This window comes from Culex quinquefasciatus, chromosome 2 (assembly GCF_015732765.1).
Source record: "Culex quinquefasciatus strain JHB chromosome 2, VPISU_Cqui_1.0_pri_paternal, whole genome shotgun sequence".
NCBI lineage: Eukaryota > Metazoa > Arthropoda > Insecta > Diptera > Culicidae > Culex > Culex quinquefasciatus.
Genome location: NC_051862.1, coordinates 129,716,621 through 129,727,665, shown reverse-complemented (window position 1 = coordinate 129,727,665; position 11,045 = coordinate 129,716,621). Strand labels below are relative to the sequence as shown.

Below are 11,045 nucleotides of genomic sequence, written 5' to 3'. Positions count from 1 at the left end.
ATTTTTGTGAAAACCTGTTTAGTCATTTTTATGCATAATGTTTTGATTTTTTTGATGGGTTTTGGTAAAAACAGGACCAGGAGAAATCAATAAGTATACAGATCTCCAAATTAATTCTTTTAAAATCTCCTGTACTTATTTAGACTTTTGTCCCATTTTTTTTGATTATTTATTCAAGATATTTAAAATTTTCTAATCATGGCATGTTAAAAAAATTAAAAATATGTTTTCATAAGAGACTTATTTAATTTGAATCACATATGATTAGAAATTATATTAAAAACCAAAGCACAACAAAGAACAAACAAAATCTTTCAAGCTATCTAAAAACTCTAATCTAACTATCTGTTTAGATTGAAGTGTATTGAGCTAATTCTATGTGTTTTCAGCTTGTTTAACATGACCAATATAATGCAAGCATAGATATTATTAGTGTTTCAAAATTTTCCCGGGATCCCGGGAATTTCAGAGATTTCAAAAATATTTTTCCCGTTTACCGAGAAATTCATAATCTGGGAAAATTGGACGCCGTAAATTCCATCTTCCGAAATCCGTATTTTAATTTTTTTTATTTTTTTGACATGTTTTAAGGTACATAAAATCACAAATTTGAGCCATGAGGAAAAATGACAAAAAATTTGAGCCTGGTTAGGGCGATGCAAATATTTTTCAAAGTTTTTGTCTCTCGGCTCTGGCCGGAAAAAGAATAATAAGAAATATTCAAATTGGAATAACAAGCCACAGTTTAAACATTTACACGAAAAAGTGTTTTATAATGCATTGTATACAAGTTCAGTTATTTAGCAGTCATTAGTTTTAAACATATGTAAGGTTCGAGGAAAAAAAAATTTCAGCGAACATAAAAAGCTTGAAAAAAATTGTTCAGTGAAAAAAAAAATCCAGTCATAAATATTTTTTAAATTTCAGCCAAGCATGAAAAATGAAATCAGCTTTCAAAAAAATTTTATAATAAAGTGCACCGATTTCGAGATAAAGCCACTTTCAGCTTGATTTGAACTGAGAAACTCCTGTTTTGCTATTTTTGTTAAAAAATGTCTATGATTGTCCATTGCCAAATTTACTTAATAATAAAATCCTTTCTAAAAATTTTGGAAAATTCAATAGTCTTTTATATGAACAGCTGCCAAATTGCATAAAGACATGCATGGACAAACTAATGATGTAAAATATCTTCTTTGGCTTTAGAAAAGAGTGTGTACGTGTAAGTTTCATCCCAATCAAAATAACAAAATTATATTAACAAAATGTTGACTTTTTCTTAAGAGAGTTGGTTCTATTTTTTTGAACATTTAATGCTACAATTTGTCGTACAAGGATCATTTTTTGCCAACTCACAAGAAATCGGAAAAGTTTGCCCCGACCTCTCTTCGATTTGCGTTTTGGTCCCTGATCACGAATTCAATTTTTCAATTTTTCGATACCTCGTTGTGGAGAGGTGGTACGACACCTTTCATGCTTGATTTTTTTTTAAATTACGTGTTTTTCAATAATTTGCAGCCTGCAATGAAAATGATTTGGATGTCAATTTTTTTGTGAATAAAATTATGTAAATTTATGAAAAAAAATAGTTTTGAAAAAATACTATTTCATTATTTTTGTTTCGTCGTTCGTGTCTGTGGCGGTGACCAAGAACGGCCATGATCAACACAACCAACTTTTTAAAACCTTTTTTTTTGTAAATTCACAATAACTCGTGATGGTTACCAGCAAACCACTCATTATCACGTTTAACAAATATGAAAATAATGAGATTTCCATCCATTTCCGCAACTTCAACTTATTGGCCAGCTTGCTGAGCACAAACTATACTCATCAGTTTTCAGCTTTTTCCGCAAAATCATATCAACCACACAAACTGCATCACAAATTAGCGCAGCGCATTTTTACCACCGGAAAAACTCTACCGCTTAAAACAGTGAAAATCATCGACGGCTGCTTCAACAACCGCGCCACCCCCAAAAAGCAGCTATTATGTATTGAAAGTTTTTCTTTTCCTCCCACAACCACCCACTTTTCCTCAAATTGCGGTGAGGTCACGCGCCATGTTGGCATTTAAATTGAAACTTTTGTGCCACCAGCTGAACTCCCTCCCCACTGTGAAACGTCGACAATTTTCCGAAAAAAGTTTTCCACGACCTCCCTTCCCGGATAGCGTTTCGCCCAAAGCATTGTATTTTCTTCGGAAAAGCTGCGAACGAAATATCTTGAGAATTTCAATCTTTTTTTTCCTCCCGGGGGTTTCTTTTGTGAAAATTGGTGGCTGGAAGGAGGGAGATAGCGCCTTTAGTTTGCCGAATACATAAATACCAGATGCCAAAGTCAGCCAAAGCCGGAGGAAAAACAAAAAAAAAACGTCCCGATTTTCATTGAAAGTGCAGTAGCAGCAGTGATTTTGGTGAAAAGAATTTTGCAAAGAAAAATAAATCTTGGCGCGGTGGCTTCTTTTCCGGGGCGGGCTAAAGTTTTCTTTGAAATTAACATTGCTCGAATGGTTTTGGCAGGGCGGCGCGCTTTTCGCCGCCTCAATGAAACAATTTCAATTCGGACATTCCAAAGTGGCTGTTGGTGCGCTGGTTCAGACAAGATCAGAGCGTTCGGAAAGCGAATTGAGGATTCCTTGGAAACATTGAACCTCGAAGACTTTTTGTTGGCACAAAATTTGATAGGCATTTAAATTAAAATCAATCGAAAGTTATGGTTGAAGTCAATGAGCATGGAAGAAAAATTTCCCAACTAGGCAAAACTAACTTGAATGTTATCAAAATCTCAAAAATCTGGCCTTCCCAATGTCTAAAGAAGTAATTTAGTGTAATTGATTCAACCATAAAAATTTCCATACAATTTTGGCAGCTGTTCATACAAAAATGGTACAAAAATATTCGAAACTCTGTTACACTTCAATTTGCTGAAGACACCAAATCAATAAAAAAATTCGTTGAAATGTTACAGACTTTCGAATAATTACGTACCATTTTTGTATGAACAGCTTTCAAAATTTTATGGAGATTTGTATGGGTGAACCAATTATACAAAATGACTTCTTTGGCAATAGGAAAAAACCCCACAAAGTTTGAGCCAAATAAAACAAAATTGCCGATTTCGTAGAGAATTGCTCAATTGCAATTCAAATATTTCTGCATATGGACTGCATGAATCTTCAGCTGCAGCCGGAAGGGTGTATTCCGAAATTACCGAATTACCGAAGATTTAAAAGTGTTCGATTTATCCGTATAAGATTTAAATTCTGCATCCTGTATGATAGAAGGACTATTTTATCTTTGCCAATTAGGCTTCTGATAGAAAACTTTATGAATTTAAATAAAATACAAAGAAATGAAAGAAGATGAAACTGAAGACTATGGAAGCAAATCGCTGCTGTAAAAGTGATAATTCATTTCAAATAAAATCACCAAATCGATTTATATTTTTATCATTTTTAACTATGATCTACGAATTCCTCAAAAATTAACTTTCATAAAGCATTTCAAAGAAGAAGAGGAATTATTTAATAAATTAAATTGGATTGCAAGATTTCCAGAAAAATCTGTGAATGCTAGATTTTTAAAGTGTCAGCAAGAACACAAATTTTGACTGATTATGACAGATTTTCTTACAATTCTGAACACGCTTTCGATTAAATTGAACCATGAACCATGAAAATTCGAAAATAATACTTAATGTTTGTTGAAAAATATTAAATTCAACCATTTCTACAAACTTTTGAATCAATTCATATCCATTCTCCCTTGAGAAAATTTCTGATCCTTTGAAAATAAAAATCCAAGTTTTTTAAACAAACATAAGGAGATTTCCTAATTTCATTATTAAGACCCTATGTTTTTTTTGCGAAATATTTTTATTAAAGAAATCAAAAAATTTCGCAAATGTTTCATGTTTAACATTGATAATCGTAAAAATATGAAAAAAATAAGATAATTTCAGCATTTCAAACATATTTTTTCAGGTGTAAATAAAACAAAAATCAGGTGTAAAATAAACACTAAATCTTGAAAACGGTATCAAAACATGTAAATTTATTTTTGATTGCAAATTCCATTTTGCATGAAAAATTATTTTATGTATTTTTTGTACAGATTTTCGATATTTTCAAAAAAAACACGATTTTTTTTCATAAACTCATATCTCCTAAACCAGATTTTCCCAATGCATTATTGATCAGAAGCTGTCTTTTTAAGTCCTCTTAAACTTATCAATATATTTCAAAAATTGTGAAATATGTATTTTGGTAAATTCCATTAAGTGATATTAAGCTATAAAAAAGTAGAATAAAAAATCGTAATTTTTCCTACAACTTTGCCGAGGATGTGCGACCAAAGGTCAAAAGACAAAAGATCGAATTGCCAAAAGGTCGAAAGACACGAGGTCGAAAACCATGAGGTCGAATGGACAAAAGGTCGAATGTGAAAAAATGAATCTAATATTTATAGTTATAAACTTCTAAAATTTTCTTGAATAAAATATTTTATTGCAAAAAAAAAAACATTTTTTTTTTGCGAGTTTATCCATTATTTTAGGAATGACCTTTTTTTTAATATTCAGATTAAATTTCATTTTTCATTTTGTTATAATATTTTGTTATAAATATTGTATGTTAAACTATTCTCTCAATTATGATTAGTTCTTTAAAAAATGCGACTACTAAAAAACTAATTATAAAAAACAACCTATTCTTGATTATCGTAATATTTATGTGAGTTTTTCCATTCTTTCTAACATGAGCAGTTCTCTAAAAAAAGCAACTTCTTGAAAACAACCTTTTCTTGATAGGCATAATTTTATAGTGAGCTTTTACATTCATTCAAACTTGAGCAGTTCTTTGAAAAAAAGTTCGACTTCAGAAATATCTGAAGGTTTATTTTTATTGAAAAAACATAAGATCGGCATAATTAAATAGCGACTTTTTTCATTCTTTCAAAAATGTGCACTTCTTTGAAAAAAAACATGACTTTTAAGACATTTGGAAGTTTGTTTTTATTAAAACCTTGTCTATTCCTATTCTACCTAACCTATTCAACTTTTTAAATATTTTTTTAAGTTTTTATTTTATCTTGATTCAACTGATCAACTGATTCTTGTTTGTCGTAATAGTTTTGGGAATTTTAAATTTTTAGAACGAAACGAAAAAAAAACGAAACTATTGGCACTACGCCCCCCGGGGCATGGCCTTCCTCTAACGTGGGATTTCTGCTCCAGCGCCTCTGACGAGACAGGAGAAACCGGGACCGACGTTTTACTTCACCATCCGATAGAAGCTCAGTGGATAAGGCGGGAATCGAACCCGCGTCTCATAGCATCATCGGGATCGGCAGCCGAAGCCGCTACCCCTGCGCCACGAGACCCAAAATTTTTAGAAGCTGTTTTTTTTTAAATAATACTTCTAAAATATTCCATATGTTTTAATTCTATTTAAAAAAAATGTTGGAATATTTTAATGATTATTCAATTCTTTCAAATGTAAACAGTTCCGAAACATGAAAAAGTCTTGCATCCTATTTCAATCTAACTTTCATGGTCAAATTAGATCCTTAGACAAATTTGACTTCAAAAACATAGCTGTATAAACAAAAAAACGATCGTTTTTATTTATATTTTGACAGATAACTTCCCTCCCCCTCGCTTACAAAAAGTCTCCAACAATCCGAGACAAGTATTTATTCAGCAGACCTCTAAATTTTCAAAAATAAAGGAGTAAAATCAATGAAAACCAATAAAAACACTTTTTCATAGCTGCTTTTCAATGTGTATGCATCAACAGCTTTTTAATTCGACCTATTGTCCAATCGACGTTTGTCTTTCGACTTTTGTCCATTCGACCATTTGGCATTCGACCCTTTATCAATTCGACCGTATTTCTTTCGACCGTTTGTCATACATTCGTAGAACTATTCTGATTGCCTTTTTATCACACAGAAGAACTTTTGAAGTATTTAATATTGAGATATTTTACCAATACTATTTTTTTTTTTGAAAAAAAAAAATCATTTTAGTTATTATTCATGCTTTTAAAAAAATCTTCTTGAAAAATAATGAAAATTAACTTTTTGTAAAACAGAATAAAAGCTGTTTATGGCTAACTCACCTTAATTTTGCTGAAATCCTTCCTGAGTTTAGAATCCGATTATGGCCTGTAAAGAAAAAAAAGATTATTCAGTATGCATGTCCTTTCCCTTTGCAGTGAAGGTAACCAAACAAAGCTCCCCTACTTATACACAGCTTTAAAGCAAAACTACAACTACTTATTTTACTTTAGCCATTCCAACTTCTTTAATTACACTTTACACCCACCTCTCTACCGTGGGGAGGGGGGGATCCCCATTAATTCCTGTAGTGCAACAAGGCTAAACAACAGTGCACTCGGTTTTCAAAAACAATTTCCTGTTCTCGTTTTGTTGGCTGTTCCAAAAAAAAAAACAGAGAAAAAGAACAAGAAGAGGGAGGTTTCCTTTTCGAGGAAAATTCAATAAAAACACGTTGCTACAATCTCCCCCACCAGCAGCACTCGGAACACGTGGGTGGAAAAACAACAGCTTTTCCGAAACGCTTTTCCGAAGGTTTGTTGCAAAAAGGCGAGGGGGTTTCCGAGGCGAAGGGGTTGGAAAATTACTTTTCAATTAAAAAACTTTTTTATTAGTTTTTATTTGCTCAAGCTTTGGCTCATTTTCTGTGCGCTGTTTTTCCCACCTTAAGGGTGGAAGGGGGAGGGGGAAGACTGCACTTTTCCGCCTCAATCTGGCTTCGCTGGCAACCGAAACCTGATGGTTCCAGGGGAGGGAGAGCTTCACCGTCATCATTAGAGTTGTGGTGGGGAGTGAAATCTAGGGCGTGAATTAAAGTTGGCCAACAACATGGTTACGCCACCACCACACGCCGGAAGTTGTACGAGCACGCCCGGATTAGAAGAGCTCTAACTAGTAGCTTTTAAAAAGTGGCAGAAGGTGGGGGTGGGGAAAATCTAATTACTCATTTGAACCGACTTTTCCGTTGGTCTGTCATTCGGGTTGACCATGGAAAAGAAAGGAGAAAAGTTGGCACCCTTCCGGAAGCGGAGTTGACGTGACCTGCACGCCTGCATTTGGTACCAAAGTGTAATTATAACCTGTGAAACTCTTTGGATGTGTAATCAATTTACGAACATTTTTTACTGAATGATGATGGCAATACCAGTTGATGTGCATTATGGAAACGTCAGCTAAAAGTCGCACCACGGCAACTGATGCCCCCTCGAAAATTTGTCCCCTCAACGGTCAGCACTTTTCGCTCACCCAACTTTGTCGCGTGCCCGTTCATGGAAGCCACCGTTCGATCGACATCAGCAAATTCGATCAATCGTCGATCGATTATAAAACCCGGCCGATCGGCAGCCAAAGTCATCAGTTCCAGTTCGAGTGCAGTCCAGTGCAGTACAGTCGTCCAGAGAAGTTTCGCTTCACCACCAAACAAAAACCAGCATCATCATGAACAAGTTCTGCGCCCTGATCGTCCTGTCCGCCGCCCTGGTCGGCACCCTGGCCGACTACGCCCCAGCAGCCCCGGCCAAGTACGAGGCGCCCAAGGCCAGCTACGGAGGTGGCCACGGAGGATACGCCGCCCCAGCTGCGGCCAGCTACGGAGGTGGCCACGCTGCCGGCGGTTACGGAGGAGCTGCTTCCCACGGAGGATACGCCCCGGCCGGTGGCCATGGAGGTTACGGCGGCGGTCACGGTGGATACGGAGTTCCGGTGGTGCACTCGTACGCTGCCAAGGCCCCGGCTGCCAAGTGCGGTGCTAACCTGCTCGTCGGCTGCGCTCCCAGCGTGTCCCACGTGCCCTGCATCCCGGTTCATGGCGGTGGCCACGGAGGATACGGCGGTGCCGCCGCTCACGGTGGTTCGTACGGAGGCTCGTACGGCGGACACGGTGCTGCCGCGCCCAGCTACGGACATGCCGCGTACTAGGAAGCTGACCGCGAGGACCTGATGGACAACGAGAAACTGGACCGGATTTAACAAGTGAAGTGTGCCTTAGTTTGGTTAGTTGAATGCAATAATTGTTTCTTTTTGGTGATGTGATTGAGGGCAGTGCGTTCAAGACACTGCTGGGGGAGTGATGAATTGTAGCTAGAACTGAATAAATTGTTTTATTTAAGAAATTTAACTTTTGCTGTTTATTTACGCTTTCCGAAACTTGTTGAATCTGGTGGTTGGTTTGTTGGGTTGAAAGTCTACTCTTAAAAGTTACAAAGATAGTCAATCTTTAAATAATTCAACTGTTGCTGGTATTTATTTTAAAGTTAACTACAAATTTGTAAAAGGCTCTGCAAATGGATGTATGAAAACGACGCTCTTACATCCGATGTGAGCTCGGTACCACCAAATTTGCAGAAAATCAATTTTTAACTCATGAAAAAATAAATCGGACCATTAGTTGCTGAGATATCGACATTAGAAAATGGTGGGTTGTTTGGGTGAGACTTAAAAACATCAATTTTCTTGTTTTTAACCCTTTGCATGGCAATATCTCAGCAACTACACAACTACAGCAACTACAGCAACTACACAAAGTCCGAATAAGCAAAATACAGAGAATTTCCTAAGCTCTTCAAAAACATTTTTTTCAAAAGTGAGCAAACATGGGCACTATTTTTAAAAAAATCAATAACTGCGACTATTTTGAAAAAAGTTACATAAAAATGGCTATAACTTGAAAACGATGAACTTTATCAAAATTCCACAGAAGTACTTTTTGATTGCAAATTCAATTTTACATTGAAAAATGAAGTTGACAATTTTTTACGACCAATATTTCGATTTTTTGAAAAAAATGTATTGATTCAAAAACCATAACTCGGTCAAAGATTTTTTGCCCATTCTGGAAATTTCTGAAAAGTTGGCATTAAATGTCCTATAAAACATTTAAAAAAATAATAAAAATAGTGTTTTTTTACAAATCAAGTTTTAGTGACAAAAAGTGAAATTAAAAATCAACAAAAAAAAATTACAGTGTATCATTTTTTTTCAGTGTGGTCCATATCCATTAGGGTGTTTCATCCAAACAAAAAAGTTCTCAGAATCAGGCAAACCGAGGTTCCCCTAGTAGAGGATACCCATAGGGACTTTCATGCCAAATATCAACCCAATTGGTTGAGAATTGGCCTGTCTTTATTCCGAGTGAATCCATGTTGTCCCCAGACCTGTAGGAACGATTGAACAAAAAGCATAAAAATCCCATAGTAATTTACATGTAAACTTTGAACCGCTGGGGACAGGCCAATTCTCAATCAAATGGGCTGATATTTGGCATGAGAGTCCCTACGGGTATCCTCTACTAGGGGAACCTCGGTTTGCCTGATTCTGAGAACCTTTTTTGTTTGGATGAAACACCCTAATATCCATACTTACAACTTTTCCTAAGACACCAAATCGATCCAAAAATTCCTTCAAAAGATACAGATTTTTGAATTTTCACATATAATTTTTGAATGGACAGCTGCCAAATTTGTGTGGAAAATTATATGGACAATAATCTGGATTTAACCGAGTCAACTTCGTTTTTTAACCGAGATTGAAACTACATTTTTTCTAAAATAAAACTACAATTCTATCTTAAAAAATAAATGGTTGTCAAATTGATATTCCAAAGAATGTAACTTGTACATGAAACACTATCATTAGTTTCCACGAAAAAAAATCGAAAAGAACTCTTTGCCGAACTGTACATAGAAATTTTACTAATATTCAAAATGCTTTTAAACGAACCCAATCGTGCTAAAACTGTCAGTAAATGGAGAAAAATGCATTTGTTTTCAGTTGAATGTACCAATATTAATATTTAAAAGTAACCAGAAAAATAAATTGTTTCGTCTCTGGAAATAAAAAAAAAACTATAAATATTAATTTTAAAGCATTTTTTAGGTGAAAAGTATCTATCAATGCTTTATACATTTAAACAGTTACGTAGTACTGTGAAAACAGTTCCAAATCTTTAAATTTGTTATAAAGCCAAAATTCTTTTAAAACGTTGAAATAATCAAAGTACAATGTTTAGAATCGACTGGAAAATTTATATTTTTAGGAATTTAATTTTTACGTTATTAAATTGAAAATAAATCAATTTTGCACTTAAAATGATTGTTGACAAAATATTTTTTTAAATAGTTTTTTTTAAGCGTTGATTTCCAAAAAACCTAAAATTTCACGGAATGTCGCGGAAATGGATGAAATTGTGAAAATTCACGTACCTTAATCATAATCCATTTTAGTACAATTTTTGCTTGTAACTAAGAGGTTACCAAGAGAGTAGTTCTTTACAAAAACAGCCATTTACAAACAAAAAAATATTTTTTTGCGATTTTAAACTGCCTGAAACTTTGTGGGTACCTTCCCTGTGACGAAAGAAGACATGGGTAATTCTCCGCCAACTCACACAGCAGTTGCCCCGACCCCTTTTCGATTTGCGTGAAACTTTGTCCTAAGGGGTTACTTTTGTCCCTGATCACGAATCCGAGGTCCGTTTTTTGATATCTCGTGACGGAGGGGCGTTACGACCCCTTCTATTTTTCAACATGCGAAAAAAGAGGTGTTTTTCAATAATTTGCAGCCTGAAACAGTGATGAGATAGAAATTTGGTGTCAAAGGGACTTTTATGTAAAATTTGACGCCTGATTTGATGGCCTACTCAGAATTCCGAAAAAACGTATTTTTCATCGAAAAAAACACTAAAAAAGTTTTAAAAATTCTCCCATTTTCCGTTACTCGACTGTAAACATTTTTTTAACATGTCATTTTATGGGAAATTTAATGTACTTTTCGCATCTACATTGACCCAGAAGGGTCATTTTTTCATTAAGAACAAAAATTTTCATTTTAAAATTTCGTGTTTTTTCTAACTATGCAGGGTTATTTTTTAGAGTGTAACAATGTTCTACAAAGTTGTAGAGCAGACAATTACAAAAATTTTAATATATAGACATTAGGGGTTTGCTTACAAACATCACGAGTTATTGCGATTTTACGCAAAAAAAAGTT

General features: G+C 34.8%; 1 protein-coding gene across 1 annotated transcript; it reads left to right on the top strand.

Moving 5' to 3' along the window:
• The first annotated feature begins 7,435 nt into the window (after window positions 1-7,435).
• On the top strand, window positions 7,436-8,175 carry LOC119766932 (vitelline membrane protein 15a-2-like). Its single transcript, XM_038253474.1, has one exon. The coding sequence runs from the start codon at window positions 7,497-7,499 to the stop codon at window positions 7,974-7,976; it is 480 nt and encodes a 159-aa protein (XP_038109402.1). The 5' UTR covers window positions 7,436-7,496; the 3' UTR covers window positions 7,977-8,175.
• The last annotated feature ends 2,870 nt before the right edge of the window (window positions 8,176-11,045 follow it).